Below are 20,079 nucleotides of genomic sequence, written 5' to 3' on the forward strand. Positions count from 1 at the left end.
ATTTCCAATAATTAGTGAATGATTACTGTATAACACTTGGAAATGCAGCCTCTTTCTTCGAAGTATTTCAAATACCTTTCCCTGAAGCAGAGGTCTTCAGAGATAATGATTTTGTAAAGAAACTAGCATACTGGGAAAAACGAAGAACTGATGTCACTAATTTGGCAATACTGGTTGTGGCTCCAGTTATTATGGTATTTATGTTCTATTTATTTTGGGTATAGTTTCTATAAAGTAATACATATATTGAATTAATGTAAATTCATAAAATTGCAATAGTTAGATATTAAAAATGCAATAAATAGACATTAAAATAGAAAAATAAAAATAAAATAAAAACTGCTGTTTTTCAGTCGTAGGTAAATAAAAGCCACATTATTATTTTTTTAATTTTATTTCAACCCTATAATATGAATCTCCAGCCTAGAATGATCTGCTCCCCTTTTAACTTCTTGCTAGTAAAATTACCTCAAAGAAGTATTAATTAAGAACTGTGGGGCAAATTCAGATCTTATGTAAGCCACAGAAGCTACCAGCGCACTCCACTGAACCTTGTCACTTTGTACTGATCCTGGCTCTCCAATGCTCCTGACACAGACCCGGGACAGCGTGACTTTAACAGAACCATGCTGAGAGGGCGCATGAAGCCAGTGTCATTCCTTGAGAACCCTCCCACTGCTGCTTAAAGGTGAAGGAGCACCAAGAGAAACAGAATACAATCGCTAGCCATATCACATTTGCTTCCTGGGCTCCATGAAGCTGGTAGAAGATGATGCATGCTCCCTACGACCTTCTTCTGCCAACTCGAGGATCCCTGGAGAGTCTAATATACAGATTTGGGAATGCTGCTGTGGAAGAGGACAAGTGGAGGAGACATGCACAAAGTCCCTTCCATACATAGTCTATGAATTCATTTTATCAGCCTCCATTACTGATAAAATCCAAATTTTGGTCACAAATTTTATCAACCAAAATCTGGGATTTCCATTCTGGAACAGATTCCTCTATCCTCTCTGCTATCAACCACAGCCCAGTGGTCACCTTTTTGCAATACCTATTTGCTACGGATTGCCAGATTCAGCCATTTAAATATGTCTGTGATTTGTCTCTCCTTTTGTGAGAATTTAACAAACTATTTTAACATACTTAGCCCTTCTAACATTTAAACTCATTCTTTGCCCATTCAAGCATATTCCACACAAAGAGATACTGTGGTACCTACATGGGCTTTGTGGACTGTTTTTTTTATTACTGTTTTCTTCACTCACAGTGATGCTTTTTAATATCCAATCCAGACACACCAGTTTGTATTCAAAACAAGAAAGTCTACATATAGAGAGTTGGAAAGCTATGAATTAATTATGTTACAAAGTTAGGAGGTCATGGAAGTTTGAAGTAGAAAGAAGCATAAATAGAAATGATAAAATGTGTGGTTGTGTATGAAGCTTTTGTTCAGTAAAACATCCCAAGGGTTTGGTTTATAAAGAACACATTTCAAGTCGTAGTTTGGAAGAAAAAGAAAGATTTCTGACTTGAAAATCCCACAAGTAAAGATACAAAACCTAATGCACTCTTCAGGGGGACATATAGTGTCTGTTGTTCCTTTTCAACAGAGCAAACCAGACTACAAAGTGTAATTAAAATACTCTCTTACTATTTTAGCTTTGTTTCTGTATTCTGTTTTATGCTGGTTAGCTTATTGCATTGTTTTAGTGAAGTAAAAAAAAAAACTTATTTCTAGGTCATTGTAATATATTCACGTTCTCTTTATTGTTCTCTCTTTTAAAGCTTGGTTATTGATTAAATTCGTAAATTTGATGACTTTGAAAGATCAATCTTGATCAACATCTATTCTCAATTATAGTTTTACTTTAAAATTTGCCAAATTTATTGCATATGATGGATCCTAAAATTGTCCATTATCTGAGCCAAATAAAAATTAACAATTACTTTGATATTAACCAAATACATCAGATTAATATGCTTTCTGGATTAAACCCTGAAGTATTTATTTAGCAAAGCAACACACAGTTTGAATTCATGAAGAAAATAAAGGCAAGCAGGTTTGCATATAACACATTTTATATTTACTACACACATAAAACCCCTACATTAAAAGAACATTATTAAGGTTGTAAAGTCCAGGAATCAAAAGTTAGGAAATGCCAGAATTAAAGTTGCCTGTACAACCTCAGTTCAGCTACCTTGTGTGTATGCATTTTGAAACTGTCTTTTATTACATCATCATGACACTATTTTTTCTACAGGACCCTTGCCTCGTTCAGTGTACGAGGTGGACAGTGCTCACTGAAGGAGCAGCTATTCAATATTTTGTTTACTCCTCATGATGCAGTGTGTGGCCCCAGGTCTTATTTACTGCACATTATTCAAACCCTGCTCTGAAGACAGAATTACTAACTTCCTCATGGACTTTTCTTGGGTGTTCATCAATATAGTATCCATATGCTTTAAAAAAAATCTATACATTTTACAGAGGCACAAAGATTAAGGCAAAAAGTCGCCATTAATTTTTGGTGCTTAATTTGAGGCAGTTAGGACTTTTAGCAGCAAACAGCATTATATAGCACATTATATGTTCAAAGCACTCATATGTTCAAAGCAGTGAGCTATGACTGATGGGAGCTTCTGCAAATCAGACTCCCAGGGTCTAAAATCAGGCAACCAAAAATGAGACACAATTACTGACCACCTATGTAATAACTGGTTTGAGTGAATTGTTTAGCATCACACAGGATGATCTGGAGCAAAGGCAAGGATAGAATCTAGTTTTTGAGGGCAGTTTTTGAACTGCCTCAACCAAGAGACCATCCCTTCCCTTCCTGCCATGCTCTGCTTCATTCACTACAACCTAACTTCTGCAACAAATGTGTGTAGGACCTAGTCTGTTCCAACTATTTCCTTCATTATGAAACCCTGACTCATTTCTTAACTTCTGAGTGCCTTTTGAGTTCCTGCTCCCAAGCATGGGGTTCTCAGGTAAGAGGTTACCAGCATTTTTCCCTCTAGCTTTGTTCTAAGAAACGGCTGAATTGTTTTGGTTGACATTTAAATAAAAAGCCTGAGACAGACACATGGCATGAAAATTTCAGCCCAAGTGATATTAGATGGTGCTGCTACCAGCCCTGACGCTCTGTCTCTCTATATATAAACATATATATTCCATGTTTTATTAACCGTGCCAAAAACTCAGCATGCTCAACTTCCCTACATTATTATTATTTGTATTACCATAACACCTAGAAGCCTGGGATTACTTAACATATGACCCTCCCTGCCCCACAACATTTTTGAAAACTATCCCTGGGAAGTTGTAGCTGAGCATCCTCACTTCATGGGCACCCCTTTGTCTCTGCTCATCGTGTGACATGGGGTCCTTGTCTCTGGTGCCCCTATTAGGCTCTCTGCTGGACATGCAATAGCCTTTATCAGCCTGTCTCTTCAGACTCCTCTCTGGGTGCTCTGTGGCTTGGCTCTCCAGCCAAGTCACATAAAAGTCTAATCCCTTTCCAGGGCAGCACAGGCAAGTCCAAATGAAAGTCCAAATGGATCTTCAAACTAACAGACCTTCCGCCCCTCTCAGGTTTCACTGTAGTTCCCTCATTTGCCCTACCACAGGGCTTCCTTTGCAGGCACCTAACCTGCACTGGTTGTTTCTTCCTCTGTTGTATCCTGCCTGTTAAACCCTATCCCAGTGCTTTTCTCTGCCAGAGAGACCTGTCTCTTTTGCAAGCTCTCCCCAACTGAGATCCCTCCGTTTACTTATAAGGCCTAGTTCCACCTCATCTGGCCAGGAAGCAATGAGTTAATCTCTCTGTCACTGCAGGTGCGGAGCATGACTAACTGGAGTTCTTTTCTGTGACCCAAGGATCTCTGGATGTTAAATGGCAGAGGGTACAGGAATACATAGATGCCCTGGGTTCACCAAAAGAGTACCATGGAAGGGCTCTAATGAAAGCCTGTGTCACCTTCGTCATCATAATCATTGCTGGATGTCTGTATGTAAAATATGAAGATTTATGTATATATGCTGAAAATTATGTTCTCTAGACTTTTTAGTTAAAGGCGGGTCACTCAAAGGTGACATATCTTGAAACAAACTTCTCCAGACAGAAGGTAGAAGATACTTATCGCCCTGGTGGATTATTGTTTATTGTGTGTTTTACAATAGAAGTTTATTGGCATACTGAGTCAAATGCTAATGAAGAGCTTGCAGAGACTTCAGAAGGAAATTAAAAGAACAAAGTAAACAGCAGGGGATGAAAGAGACCGTATTTTTAGGTGAAGATCAAAGGTCTGGTCTGGTACATCTGAAGGTGCAGAGAGACATTCTTCTATCTGGGAGATCAAACCCCCAGCAGGCTTGGTTTTGTGAAATGAGGATCTCTGGCTGAAAATGCTAGGGAAAAAGTCTTGGGGTAAGCTACCCTATAGAAATTGGGGACAGTCTTGCGTCTAGAAAGCATATTATGATTTTGTGTGATATGTAACCATCTGTTTCCAATATTCTTGCTTTCTATCATTTGAAGCTTTGTCCTTTGATGATAAATGTATTCTTGTTTTCCCTATAAGTATATCTAAATGCTGTGTGTCTAGTGATGATCCTGACTTGAACCCTGTAAACTGGTGTGTACTATTTTTTGGGGAGTCATGAATCTGAGAATTCTATGAGCGTTCAATGGAACAGGGTTTGGGAACTCCAGAGTGACGCACAGAGGACTCAGTGGTGTGTGGCTGTTCCCTATCCAGAGAGAGCCAGGACTGTGGAGGTGTTGCCAGAGGCTGGTGGAGTCAGGGAACTCATTCACAGCGAGAACAGACAAGACTTCCTCAGGCTAAGAGCAGATGGTAGCAAGGTGCCTCACAACCCTGGGTATCTGTGTGAAGTGTCATATTTTCCTTGCCTTGCAGGTGATGGGCATTCAGCTCCATTACAGACATGCATCCCTTTTTACTGGGTTTTCTAATTTTCTGTTTGCCAGAAAACTAGGTTAAAAAGCTGGATAAAATTTAAAAAAAATTGTATTAATAACATTTTATGAACCAAAATATTGTTCACTATCTCAGTTTCTCAGAGCTAATATGTGCTACATATACACTTCAGAATTTTTTTTTAAATTCTGTAATATAAGTAAACCTGAACCACAATCCTAGCAAATTTTGGATTGATTTGGAATCTTACCCTGAATCCAGATTCGCCTTTTTAATCTGATCTCATATCTGGTTAAATAGAAAATAAATACTTTTGAGAGAAGACAAAACTCATCTTAGGTTGCAATAGAAATAGAGGCTGCATTTACAACTGGAGGTAGAGGTCTGATTCTCAGTTTGGGTAGACTTATTTGTGCTAGCTCTCATTGAGCAAGCATGCTAAGAATAGTGCAGTAGCCCTGACAGCATGCTGGGGCAAGTGGAATCCCGGGCAAGCCACTCTGAGTATGAATGCATAGGGTTCAGGCAAGTTTGCACACAAAATATAGGAAAAAGCGGATAAACCATGCTGCCAGTCTTTTCAGCCAATGCTAGCATGGCTATTTACATGCCAGCTTGATGAGAGCTACTGTGAGTATGTCTACACAGGCTGGGAACCACACCCCTAGCTTCCAGGGTAGAAGCAGCCATTGAGAGAATATTCCACTAAGTACACAGGGTGTCATGGTTACAAGGCTACTAGGACCTCTGTCTCCTTTTTCATCTCTCTGAGTGCACCCCCCTCAGGTATTAGGCCACATAATCAATGGATCACGGTAATACCAGAGTACAAAATATACAGAAATGTTTGAGTAGGTCATGCTGTTGGGGGCGTGTAAAAAGGCGAAAAAAGAATGTAAAGAGCAACTAGTAAAAGACACAAAAATTAGCAGCAGGGGTGTTGGGTTTTTTTAAGTATATCAGAAGCAGGGAGCCTGCCAACCAATCAGTAGGGCCACTGGATGACCAAGGTGCTAAAAAAGCACTCAAGACAGACAAGACTCTTGCAGAGAAGCTAAATGAATTCTTTGCGTTGGTCTTCACATCCTCTTCAGTGAGGGAGATTCTCATACCTGAGCAACTCATTTTGGGTGACAAATCTGAAGAGTTGTTTTAGACTGAGGTGCCAATAGAGGAGGTTTTGGAATAAATTGATAAATTAAACAGTAATATGTCACCAAGAGCAGATGGTGTGCACCCAGGAATTCTGAAGGAATTGGCTGCTGTTATTGCAAAGCCATTGGCCATTATCTCTGAAAACTTGTGGTGACTGGGGGAGGTCCGAGATGATTAGAAAAAGGCAAATATGGTGCCAATCTTTAAAAAAGGGAAGAAGGAGAACCTGGGGAACTACAGACCAGTGAGCCTCACCTGAGTCCCTGGAAAAATCATGGAGCAGGTCCTCAAGGAAACCATTTTGAAGCACTTGGAGGAGAGGAAGGTGATCAGGAACAGTCAACATGGATTCACCAAGGGCAAGTCATTCCTGACCAATCTGATTGCCTTCTATGATGAGATAACTGGCTCTGTGGATATGGGGAATTCAGTGGACGTGATACATCTTGACTTTAGCAAAGCTTTTGATATGGTCTCCCACAGTATTCTTGCCAGCAAGTTAAAAAAGGTATGGATTGGATGAATGGACTATAAGGTGGATAGAAACCTGGCTAGATTGTCGGGCACAATGGGTAGTGATCAATGGCTTGATGTCTAGTTGGCAGCTGGTATCAAGCACAGTGCCCCAGGGGTCAGTCCTGGGGCCGGTTTTGTTCAATAACTTTGTTAATGATCTAGATGATGGGATAGATTGCACCTTCAGCAAATTCATGGATGACACTAAGCTAAGGGGAGAGGTAGATATGCTGGAGGGTAGGGATAGGGTCCAGAGTGACCTAGACAAATTGGAGGATTCTGATGAGGTTCAACAAGGACAAGTGCAGAGTCCTGCACTTAGGAAAGAAGAATCCCATGCACCGCTACAGGCTGGGGACCGACTGGCTAAACTGCAGTTCTGCAGAAAAAGGACCTGGGGATTACAGTGGATAAGAAGCTGGATATGAGTCAGCAGTGTGCCCTTGTTGTCAAGAAGACTAACAGCATATTGGGCTGCATTAGTAAAAGCACTGCCAGTGGACTGAGGGAAGCGATTATTCCCTTCTATTCGGCACTGTGTCCAGTTTTGGGCCTCCCACTACAGAAAGGATGTGGACAAATGGAAGAGAGTCCAGCAGAGGGTAACAAAAATGATCAGTGGGCTGGAGCACATAACTTACAAGGAGAGGCTGAGGGAACTGGTCTTGTTTAGTCTGCAGAAGAGAAGAGTGAGAGGGGATTTGATAGCAACCTTCAACTACCTGAAGGGGGTTTCCAAAATGGATGGAGCTCAGCTGTTCTCAGTGGTGGCAGATGACAGAATAAGGAGCAGTGGTCTCAAGTTGCAGTGGGGGAGGTCTAGGTTGAATATTAGGAAACACTATTTCACTAAGAGAGTGGAGAAGCACTGGAATGGGTTATCTGGGACGTGGGGGGGGGGAAATCTCCATCCTTAGAGGTTTTTAAGGCCTGGCTTGACAAAGCCCTGGCTGGGATGATTTAGTTGGTGTTGGTACTAAGTTGAGCAGGGGGTTGGACTAGATGACCTACTGAGGTCTCTTCCAACCCTAAACTTCTATGATTCTATGAACAGCTTCCATAAGAGGAGAGATTAAAAAGACTGGGACCGTTCAGCTTAGACAAGAGAGGACTAAGAAGGACAGAAGGTATGATAGAGGTCTATAAAATCATGAATGGTGTAGAGAAAGTGAAAGGGAAAGTATTATTTATCCCTTCACATAATACGAGAACCAGGGGTCACCCAATTAAATTAATAGGCAACAGATTTAAAAGAAACAAATGGAAGTACTTCTTCACACAACACACAGTCAACCTGTGGAACCCATCGCCAGGGCATGTTGTGAAGGTCAAAAGTATAACTGAGTTCAAAAAAGAATGAGATGGAAGCCTAGGAACTCTTGAGACCCAGCCTGGTGTCAGTTTTCCTTCCACACATCTCTCCCCTCACCCCCAGCCTATCCTACCCCATCAGGAAAACGAAATCTCTTTTCTCAAAGCCCCTTCCTGAGCCCAACTGACATATTGCCAAGTGGCTTTTGTTACAGGGCCTAGGCATGAAGTCTTCCATTTGCCTTCTGCTGCTTTCTGCCAGTGGGCCAGTCAGGACATCTAGGAAAATGCCCCTGTAATTGTTCCATTGTTTGACAGTTAGACTTGTTCACAGTCTTAATGGCTTACCATTACAAGTCTCCCAAGTGTGGGAGTGTGCTAAAATTGTCTGCACAATCTCTGAAATCCTATATATACACACCATATTTTAGATTTAGATACAGATTCATCACTGGGCATCCCTGTATTTGTCACACAGGGCCAAGCCCTCATCTGGAGAAAGTCAGTGTATCCCTACAGAAGCCAGTGGAGCTATGCAGCCAGCTGAAGACCTGACCCATAATGTCTCAGATTATGTTTATCCTAGGTACAGTAACAGAGTTAGTTGGGTATAACAGTTCTCACATAACTAAAATAAGCATATTTGTAATAAATCATGAAATTCTAAAACCCAGCCTCACAAACACATATGTAGTCCAATTGAGTTTGTGTTGGCATGGCAATCATTACAAAGGAACTGTGAGCAGGTTGCCTCTATGGTACCCCTTTATAGCACATCAAGATTCCTCCCAAGGTGTCAAGGTTCCTCCCTCACTCTGAACGCTAGGGTATAGATATGGGGACCTGCATGAAAACCTCCTAAGCTTATCTTTACCAGCTTAGGTCAAAAACTTCCCGAAGGTACAAAGTATTTCACCCGTTGTCCTTGGATTGGCCGCCACCACCACCAAACAAATACTGGTTACTGGGGAAGAGCTGTTTGGAAACGTCTTTCCCCCCAAAATACTTCCCAAAACCTTGCACCCCACTTCCTGGACAAGGTTTGGTAAAAAGCCTCACCAATTTGCCTTGGTGACTACAGACCCAGACCCTTGGATCTTAAGAACAATGAACAATCCTCCCAACACTTGCACCCCCCCCTTTCCTGGGAAATGTTGGATAAAAAGCCTCACCAATTTGCATAGGTGACCACAGACCCAAACCCTTGGATCTGAGAACAATGAAAAAGCATTCAGTTTTCTTACAAGAAGACTTTTAATAGAAACAGGAGTAAATAGAAGTAAAGAAATCCCCTCTGTAAAATCAGGATGGTAGATACCTTACAGGGTAATTAGATTCAAAACATAGAGAATCCCTCTAGGCAAAACCTTAAGTTACAAAAAAGATACACAGACAGAAATAGTTATTCTGTTCAGCACAGTTCTTTTCTCAGCCATTTAAAGAAATCATAATCTAACACATACATAGCGAGATTACTTACTAAAAGTTCTAAGACTCCATTCCTGGTCTATCCCCAGCAAAAGCAGCATATAGACAGACAGAGACCCTTTGTTTCTCTCCCTCCTCCCAACTTTTGAAAGTATCTTGTCTCCTCATTGGTCATTTTGGTCAGGTGCCAGCGAGGTTACCTTTAGCTTCTTAACCCTTTACAGGTGAGAGGAGTTTTCCTCTGGCCAGGAGGGATTTTAAAGGGGTTTACCCTTCCCTTTATATTTATGACACAAGGTTTATTGGTTGACCCTGTTTTGTGTTGTAGTGTTTTTTTGTTCTGGATTTTTTTCTGGACCTTAACACCCCAAAATGGGTAGGACTGAAGTGTGCATTGGTCTTTTCAGGGCTTGTCTCCAAACAGTCCATACTTCTCTTGATCCCTCCAGGTCTGGCTCTCCTTTCTAGCAGTGGCTCCTCTGGCTGACAAGCTGGCTCAGTGTCTGACCTACAACCAGGCTTCTCTCTCACCAAGAGAAGGAGAGTTCTGCTCTCCTTCCTGGTCAGCCCTGAACTGGTGTAGTCCTCTCCTTTTAACCCCCCTCTCCATGCCTGACATTTGCTGCAGGTATTGTGGGGCAGAGCCAGCTGGCTCCACAGGCTCTTCTTAACCCTCTCATTGCCAGTGTGGGGCTTATCCGCCCCTGTCATAATTATAAAGGGAAGGGTAACCACCTTTCTGTATACAGAACTATAAAATCCCTCCTGGCCAGAGGCAAAACCCTTTCACCTGCAAAGGGTTAAGAAGCTAAGATAACCTAGCTGGAACCTGACCAAAATGACCAGTGAGGAGACAAGATACTTTCAAAGCTGGAGTGGGAGGAAAACAAAGGGTTCTCTCTGTCTGTGTGATGCTTTTTCCAGGACCAGAGAAGGAATGCAGGTCAGAACTCCTGTAAAAAGTCAGTAAGCAATCTAGTTATATGTGAGTTAGATTCTGTTTTGTTTAAATGGCTGATAAAATAAATTGTGCTGAATGGAATATATATTCCTGTTTTTGTATCTTTTTGTAACTTAAGGTTACAATGACCAATGAGGAGACAAGATACTTCCAAAGCTGGAAGGGGGGGGGGGACAAAGGGTCTGTCTGTCTGTGTGATGCTTTTGCTGGGAACAGAACAGGAATGTTTAAATGGCTGGTAAATAAGCTGTGCTGAATGGAATGTATATTCCTGTTCTTTGTGTCTTTTTGTAACTTAAGGTTTTGCCTAGAGGGATTCTCTATGTTTTGAATCTGATTACACTGTAAGGTATTTACCATCCTGATTTTACGGAGGTGATTCTTTTACTTTTTCTTTAATTAAAATTATTCTTTTAAGATCCTGATTGCTTTTTCATTGTTCTTAAGATCCAAGGGTTTGGGTCTGGGTTCACCAATGCAAATTGGTGAGGATTTTTATCAAGCCTTCCCCAGGAAAGGGGGTATAGGGTTTCAGGGGCATCTTTTGGGGGGAAGACGTCTCCAAGTGGGCTCTTTCCCTGTTCTTTGTTTAACACGCTTGGTGGTGGCAGCGTAGGGTTCAAGGACAAGGCAAAGTTTGTACCTTGAGGAAGTTTTTAATCTAAGCTGGTAAAAATAAGCTTAGGGGGTCTCCACATCTGTACCCTAGAGTTCAGAGTGGGGAAGGAACTTTGACAGCCCCATCATAGGAAGTTTTTGTAAATCTGCAAATATTAGCGGGACATGCTGACATGAGTAACTATTCAATAGCTCTTTATAGATTGGACCCTTTATAGATTAAATGCAGTTTATCACTTCCAGCTCTGTGTTGTCTAAAATTAGTTTTAGTGATTGGGCAGATATCCAGCTGTTGTAAATTGGTCTAACTCCAGTGAAACAGAATTATGTCGATATGCACCAGCTGAGAATCTGCCCATTGTGCCCATCTGACAATAATAATAAGCCACCACAGCACCTGAATTTCTAGACCGATGGTGGGTATCTATAGCCCGCGTGTAGTAGGTGACCAAGCAAAGAGTACTTTCAACCCCAAGAAGTCTAATAATAGCCTACTAATGATTCATACCCTGATGTGGCTTATTGCTACATTTCTCATTAATTTATCCTTTAAAAATCTTTTTTTTTTCTAAAATTGTTAGTGAGGAGAAGGATGAGACTTCCAATGTATCTATCACTAGGAGACATATTTCCTGGAGGAATAAGAGAAAAGAGGGACTAAAAGTCATTTAACTTCTATGTAGTCAGTTTCCCTACCTGAAAAAAATAGGTATAATCTGATTTGTCTTGAGACCTACATATGAAGAGTGCTACATAACAACTAGGCATTTTTGTTATTCTCTCTCCGTCTAGTCCTAGAAGCCTGGATACTATATCAACAGCAGTTAGTGATTCAGTCACCTTCAACACTGTCTATTACAAGAAACTCAATTTGGAGTACCAAACAGTTCCCAATACAACTGAAACTGGGGTGAGTGTCTAGAAGTCAGAGTAGCAGCCGTGTTAGTCTGTATTCGCAAAAAAAGAAAAGGAGTACTAGTAGCACCTTAGAGAATAACCAATTTATTTGAGCATAAGCTTTCGTGAGCTACAGCTCACTCCATCGGATGCATCCGATGGAGTGAGCTGTAGCTCACGAAAGCTTATGCTCAAATAAATTGGTTAGTCTCTAAGGTGCCACAAGTACTCCTTTTCTTTTTGTCTAGAAGTCCCCACTCTACTGTTGAAAGGTCAATTTGACCATTTGGCAGGAAAGAGTAATTTAAAATTATCACTTTCCCCCCTCTCTTCACTCCCTCTCTGTAAAATCCCAGCTGCCTTTCCTCATTCCCTCCCAGGCTGGTACTAACATTTTTGTCCCTCTCCCCATTAAATCTCCCTTTAGTATTTAATATAATGAGTTTAGAGATTATGGTTTTGTTTTTCAGTGATAAGGTCCCAGCTCTGCTCCACTGGGGGTTGCTGTGTGGGAAGAGCATTATCTAAAAGGACTTAGCAACCAATCAGAATATGCATTTGGACTATCAGTAACTGCAGACAAACTTTAATTCAACTTAGACAATGGAGGGAAAATAGCCTTACCGCTATACTTTAAATCCCACATAGGGGCCAAAGAAAAAGTATTCTCACTTTTTTCTTTTTAGCTCAATGTGCACATAATACTACCATTTATCATTTGACTACATACTAGCGAAGGAGCAGCTATTCCTACCTCTGAACCAGCACAATTGAAATAACACTCACAAAACAAACACAAAAGGTATTCCCTCTGCATCAGTGTAATGCAGCTGGTTTGGCAATGGAATGTATTTTTTTTTAAAGCTTACAACATTCTAGAGGTAGATTATGGCTCTACTGTTTGAAGATATATTTAATAAAACCCAAGGCTTTTTCAGTTTATCCTCTCTACGGATGTGTTTTGCTCTCATACTGCTTGTAGTTTGGGGCTGTAGTAATATATGGAAGCATGAATGATAATATTTTACATCAAGTGACACTGTAATAGCTGTGAGACTAATAAGTAACATTACTGCAGAGTGGTTCTTTCCTTTTAGTTCATAATAAAAACGGACATATTGTGAAAAAATAATTTGAACATTTAGGGGCAAATGAAAAGCATACTATCTGCGAACTCTGGTAAAAATGGGGCTTCATGAGCTGCCTGAATGCCTACAGTGACTAAATCAAAGCTGTATTCCAAATCCAAGACCTGTCATCTTGCACTGTCACTGTGATTAGAACACATAACAACTGCAGTACTCATGAAAGCACTTGGACCTACTGCGAGTTCGCATTAATCCCAGACAATGTTAAAGCTAGTTTACAGTGTTATGGATGCAGAAGCATAGCCACTTACATTTCATTTTCTGAAGCTGTTCCCTGGCACCACCATTGTGAGAAGCACACTCTTCCCACTTGGTAGTATTATTTGCCCAAATTAAAGGGCTTCTGGGTAAGCTAGTGAAACATACTGTAATTTTATCAAGAAATTTTTGAATTTCATGCCTTTGCTCTGCGGCTGCACATAATGTAAATCTGGATCAACCAGTCAGAACTACATCCCAAATGGTGTAAATTACACCATAGTTCAAAGCAAATTACAGAAAATGTAAGTGAATACCTAACAAATAAAAGCAAACCATAGGAACACATCAATGACACAAAAACATGAGTCTTCAAATGGCAGATTGAGTATGACCCAGCATTTACAAGAAGTGGAAGAACAGGAGGAGGAGGAGCTGATTAAAATAATTTTGAGTGTTTTGCATGCATGAAAACTTTCAGTCAGGTCATCGTGTCTCAAGAAACTATGAAAACAAAAATGTACATCCAATCTTTGTACTGCGAGTGTGTTCAATTTTGAGCTCTCAGATGAGGTAAATGTTTCCAGAAGGAACATAACAGGAATGGGCAAACAGTATGGGAAAGAGGGCCTTCAGGATCTTCTTCCCATTACAGACAGGGTGATGGGAAAGAGGTCGCAAGGTCTTTGGAGTCACAAAGATGTATGTCGTTTGGGGGACAGCTGGAAACACTTTAAACTAAATAGAGCCTGTTTTACATGAAATGTGCAGACTTTTTGCCTTGGTAGAAAATGCCAGATAACAAGTTTAGGATCATTCAGTACATAACATTTCTCCCACTTCCAGACCGGCCACATTCATCTTTAGGTTTCCATTTCTTCCTTACAGGCTGTCAACTAGAACTGGTTGAAAACTTTTCTAGAAAGCATTTTTTTCACTGAAACCAAAATGTTTTGTGGAAATATATATGTTTCCTGACACACTTTTTGTCAGGATTTTCCCAAGTCCAGGATGGATTCTGGGTGTAGGGGGAGCAGAGGAGGCCAGAGGAAGGAGAAAGACCCACAGAATAGACAATAACCTATTGGTTAGGAAGCTCACCTAGGCTGTGGGAGAGCCAGGTTCAAGTCCCTGCTCTGCCTGATTCAGATACATCTGGGAGGCAGGAAAGTATTACTATACCTAGGGCTGCCAGTTGTGGTTGGAGGTTTCATAACATTACGTAATCTTTAATTAAAGATTACTCTTTAATTCCTGGAGACTCCAGGACAATCCTGGAGGGTTGGCTGCCCTAACTATACCCAATTTACAAAAGAAGAATGGAGGTAAAGAGATGAGGTTGCTGAGTCAGGAAAGCACTTAAGCTTGTGTTTAACTTCAAGAACATGCTCAAGTCCCATTGAATTCAATTGAATTTTAAACACAGGCAAATAACTTGCCAAAGGTCACTCAGGATCTGCTGAATCCTAGTCCAGTGCCTTAACCACAAGGCCATTCTTCCTCTGCAGGGCAGTATGGCTGTGACATAGTAATTTCACAGATATGTGACATCTTGTAAGATTTACCTGGAAAGTGTGCAATATCACCGTTTTTACCCATTGAATAAACTGAGATACTGTAGTAAATCTCACAAGATCTTATACACGTTTCTGTCGTACATTTACAATTACTTTTTGTCACCACTTTATCTCTTGGATGACGTACGCAGGTTTAGCTGTCTTTCTGGAGTTAATGTTTGACAAAATATTTTATCGTAAAGTACTAGCTCTAAGGTAACAGTCATAAGCAAAACTATTACTTTGCTGAAGAGTTTCAAGGAAATGATGAAAGGGGAAAGGAAAGACATGGCAGAGATACTATCACACTATGTAGAAATATTTCACAGAAAGAGGAACGGGCAAGAGTGACAAATGGACACAGAGGATAACCCACCAAACATACTGTTCAGCCCTACTCTAGGCAGATACCTGATGCACTGTATTTACCTGTAACAAAGATTTAAAGCTTCTGTCTTTTTTTTTGTGGTTGCAGCACTCATATAGCTCATTGTGCCACAGAATTATTTTGAACTGAGCTGAGCTTGATAATGATCTTTGTTGAAATTCTGTCCCCATTGAAGTCATTCAGAATTCTGAAATGATTGAATCCCTCGAGAATATACTGTACTGATGATTGAGGCCCTGGCAAGTGGTGGACACAAAAGGTCCTCATAAAGAACATGACCCCTGAGTCAGTCCCTTGGCTCCTTACAGCACAGTTCCCTTAAAAGCCAAGGTGCTATTTGCTGCCACCTTCACACAACTACACAACTTCCCCTCCACAGGAGTAGATATTCAGCAGAAGTAAATGAGCAGAAGTTAACATTTCTTTGTGCAGAACTACTCAAACAGCACAGGGCAACCAAGAACCAGGTGAGGAGTATAACTGGGTGAAATTTTTCAGTCAAAAATCCAGTTCTAGAGCAACTAAAGCTATTCACAAATTCGCGTCAAATTAGGCAGATAGTTTCAGCTGAATAAAAAAAATAAGGAAAACAATTTCAAAAATATTGAAACAGTTTCAATTTTAAAAAGCAATCAAAATGACATTTGAAACATCATTCAATGCCAATTATTTTTTTTCCATTTCTTGCTGAAAGAAAAAACAAAATTCAGCTTTGGTTCAACAACTTGGGGCTTTTTTGGATTTTTTTAGTTCTGCTACTAAATGAAAATATCAATTGCTTGCTCAGCTATAGTTCTGAAGAAACTTGTGGCTCACACCCCACTTGCTGAGAACAGCAAAATCTCCTGTTGGAAAGTCCCAGTGGGAACCTGGGTAAAGGAAGGAAGGATCAGCTTGCTTGTTCCTCATGCTCCTGCTACTTCCAGCTTTACATTCACCCTCCTGCCCAGCATCCAAACTGGCAGCTTCCCATCCTCCTTCCACCCACACAGGTCTCAGTTAGAAGAGACCAGAGGGCTGCTTCCAGGTGTTTTGGAGCCGCAGATCACTGCTTCTGACATCTCCAAACTAAGCATTGTGCAAGCAGGGAGGAGAGGGGAAAGCCTTATCCTCCCCCATGCAAAGGTTTATGGGATTTGAGTCACCAAATGGTCTTTCTGCCATTTTGTGGGTCATAAATTAAAAGTTCTCCAGCTGAGTTCTATTGGCTGAGAAAAGTATTAACTTCTGCCAGACCATTATTCTACAGCATGCTACACTGACCCGCTGTTCCTTACCTGTACCCAAACACTAACCAACAGAGCTTCAGCCACGCACAGTTTCTATGGAAGAGGCTGTCAGGAGTTATTAAGACTTTTCTGACCCTTATTACTTACATTTGCTCAGTGCTGTGCCTCAAAGTAAAGGGTAAATGCACTGACACAACCACTAGGAGTAAGTATGAATGTAATTCAAACCAAAAAATCAGCAGAGTAAATATCTATTTGTTTGTCTTCTCGTTTATAGGAAGGCCTGTAACCTTTTTGTCATTTGTAGCCTTGCATGTCAAGTTAGAATAGAATCAGTTGTGACCGCAACTAAATGTCTTATCTTTCTCAGGCAAAAACATCGTTAACAGCAACAGTATGTGAATGTCAATATCCATTCTGTATGGAGATGAATCAGAAGAACCTCTCATCTCATCTGATCCTTGTGCAGAGCAATGCAGTTACTTTCCTCATATCTGTGTCTCCAAATGATCGTATATTCACACATCGCTGTATGATGTCAACTGTAATTCTTACTGATAATTGATATTTTTTAAAGAACAGTATGACCGCATTATAAATAACAGAGTCCTTATCACTTCCCATGAGTTCAGCCTGGCCATGGGCAGGCTGGACTTCAAGATATACATATAGACAATTATTACGCAGAGGGATTATAAACCCTGACAGACCCTCAATTAAAGCCATTCCACTGTGAGCCGCGGTGCTAAAACAACATCCTAAGATTTGCACAATAAAGGAATAATTATCCATTTACCTCTTACTGTAGAGTGTTGCCTACATTTGTTCCTAGTGTTTTATGGAATCTACTGTGGAATTATATACTGTGCTCATTTTAAAATATTGAAATAAGACTTGTCATGTAACCACAATGTTTTAGCAAAATGAAGTTACTTTAGGTAGCTGTGATTACAGCATAATCAGAGCCATTTAAAGTGATGCCAGATGGTTGTGTGCAACAACGCATTATTATGAGAAAACAAATGCTCTATTGTAAATAGCAAAAATAGTTTATAGTATGATCTAAAGTTCGTAACAGAAAGAAAGAGCATCCTCATTTGTCAGGATCCTGGTGAGACTAGCAGTCTTATGCAGCAACAACATTACAGGGATGAATAAATAGCCAAGAAATTTGGCTTGTATCGCATGGAAGCTTACAGATGGTGGATGAATTCATGTCTATCATGTTTTTTCCAATGCACTGACTTTTACATATTGCTGCCAGCTGGAACATAGTTTTGCAACTAGAATATAAATCACCTTCAATGTGTTCCCAGCATTTGAAATAAAAACAAATTTTGAAGCAGGTAGGGGAAGGTAATTCAGATGGAAGGAAATCTTATGGGACCTAAATTAAAACCCAATGGGCTGAATTGTTCATTGGTGAGTTACATGGCTTATAATATGGATAAGTTTAGCCCCATGTGTATTTGCCCCCCTTGAGTAAAGAAAAACATACAATGCAAAAGTTGATACACAAATGCTATCTAATCTAACAAATACCCTGCCATTTTATCAGTAAGGTAGTTTGGAAAAGCTTTTGCATTAAATGTATCCTCAGTAGAATATGAAACATCTCTCACATAAGATTAAACCATGAATAAAGTAAAGAGCATGAAGCACAAATGCATTATTAATGTTATGTGTTGATATGATGGAAGCATCCAGAGGCCTGGATCAGGACACCTGTGTGTTAGGATGATGTGCAAACACAAAGGTAGGCATGATCCCTGCTCTAATGGACTTACAAGGAAAAATGTATTTCTGTTTTTCAAAATGTATAAAAATAACATTTACTTTTTACTTGCAGACATGCATAACCAAGTCACCTGATCTTCCTAAATTTCAAGCTCTGTTTCTCTAAATCTCGTAGGTACTACTAAAAAGCAAATAATCCTGATAGTGAAGAAGTGGACAGTATAGCTGGGGAGAAAATCATTTCCCTTTCAAAGAGTTTTCAAAAAGTCTGATTTTATGATAGACTGAGCTGACTTCCCTGAGGAAATCTCAAGCATTGTTTATGAACAGATAATTCTATGCTTAAACCTATAAGACATTTTACAATAGCGATGGTCAAATATGATTTGGAAATCCACTGAACCACTTTGATCTATACTTACATTGTGCTTTGTGAGGTTGGAAATGTTAGTTGCTATTGCTTGTAGCCAGTCCATACAGTCTTCAGCAGAGAGAGACTGAATTATTCCACTGCAAACTCCATCCACAGCAATTATTTGGAATGCATTTTGCCTATAGACATTTCATAACAGATCAGGTCAGCAGAAAAAGTCATCTGTTCTAACATATCATCTTAACACCACATGTAGAAAAGCTTTTCTTTCAACCACAATGGTCCACTGCTGAACTCTCATCTTAGTTATCTCATTTTATATATATCTAACTTTAATTAAAATGAATATAATAACAGGTCAATCGAGATTATATTTAACTTTTATAGATGGCAGAGCTACAAAGATAAGAATGGTTGCTTGGAAATCTTGACCAACATTTTCAAACCTGACTATTTAAAGTTAAATTCCTAAATCTGTATTTAAGCAGTTGATTTAAGTTCTTAATATGGATTTAGAAGCCTAACTTTAGACACCCAGGTTTGAAAGTGTTGGCCCTTAGACTGAATGATCGCTCAGTTCTGGGAAATTTTATGATGCCTCTACATCAGTTATAGAACAATGTTTTCCCCTCAGAATTCCAGTTCATAGAGTCTCCTCAAAATACTTACCTGAATAGCCTCAGAAGCTAAATAAATGAGAATATCTGGTGCATTTTTAAAAACAATTCAATATTTATACAACTGTATTTGGGATTATTTGGAAGTTTAACAACTGTTATATGAAGTGAAAAAGTATAAGTGTAAGAAATTCATTATCAAACATTGAAAGCAAGGTTTCCTGAAATGTCATATAATAAAAATTTCATCCCTAAAAGTTTTGATTTTAAAGCCATTCTTTAAATGAAGTTAGCTTAGTGTCTAAATTGGTCTATGCTGGTTCCTATAAGTGATAGAGTTTTTGTTTTAAAATTATCCTGTTCTAAACTACTTATGAAAGGATTGGAGAATTCAAAATTGATCCACAATGATTTTTTTCATATTACCTTTCTGCAATATTTGAGCATAAACTAAATACAATGGAAGTCTATGAGATACTCATTGACATAAGTGACAGGTTTCAGAGTAACAGCCGTGTTAGTCTGTATTCTCAACAAGAAAAGGAGTACTTGTGGCACCTTAGAGACTAACCAATTTATTTGAGCATAAGCTTTCGTGAGCTACAGTTCACTTCATCGGATGCAACTGATGTAGCTCACGAAAGCTTATGCTCAAATAAATTGGTTAGTCTCTAAGGTGCCACAAGTCCTCCTTTTTATTGACATAAGTGGAAGCCTTCCAAGTAGCCTAATCTGGCCAGTTATATAATGTGTTGTCATGCATTACAGACTGATTTACTGCAGTTGAATGCCAGGCAATTACAAAGCAAGAAAGAACATTTGTATACTAAGTACAAAGGGACTTAATTTCTTCAGTAAAGAGCCTTTCTGGAATGCAGCCTATAGGAGGCTCCTGGGTCTCTGGTTTAACAGCCACCGAAGCCGAGCCTCATTTCATCTCCCAGAACAAGAAATTGCAAAGCACATGGAGACTATTGCATCCCAAACTTGGCATTCT

At 39.9% G+C, this 20,079-nt stretch overlaps 1 protein-coding gene across 14 annotated transcripts in view; it reads right to left on the reverse strand.

The window, feature by feature from the left end:
• SNTG1 (syntrophin gamma 1) overlaps positions 1 to 20,079 on the reverse strand; it is a 525,702-nt gene that overhangs the window by 132,626 nt on the left and 372,997 nt on the right. For 13 of the 14 annotated variants that reach the window (XM_073331218.2, XM_073331225.2, XM_073331227.2 and 10 more), the window contains one exon: positions 18,515 to 18,644. The exons of the other annotated variant lie outside the window; for it this stretch is intronic. In XM_073331218.2, the coding sequence (XP_073187319.1) occupies positions 18,515 to 18,644 (130 nt within the window). The remainder of the gene's footprint in view (positions 1 to 18,514; positions 18,645 to 20,079) is intronic. 14 annotated transcript variants of the gene reach the window in all.

The sequence above is a fragment of the Lepidochelys kempii genome, chromosome 2, assembly GCF_965140285.1.
Source record: "Lepidochelys kempii isolate rLepKem1 chromosome 2, rLepKem1.hap1, whole genome shotgun sequence".
Lineage (NCBI taxonomy): Eukaryota > Metazoa > Chordata > Testudines > Cheloniidae > Lepidochelys > Lepidochelys kempii.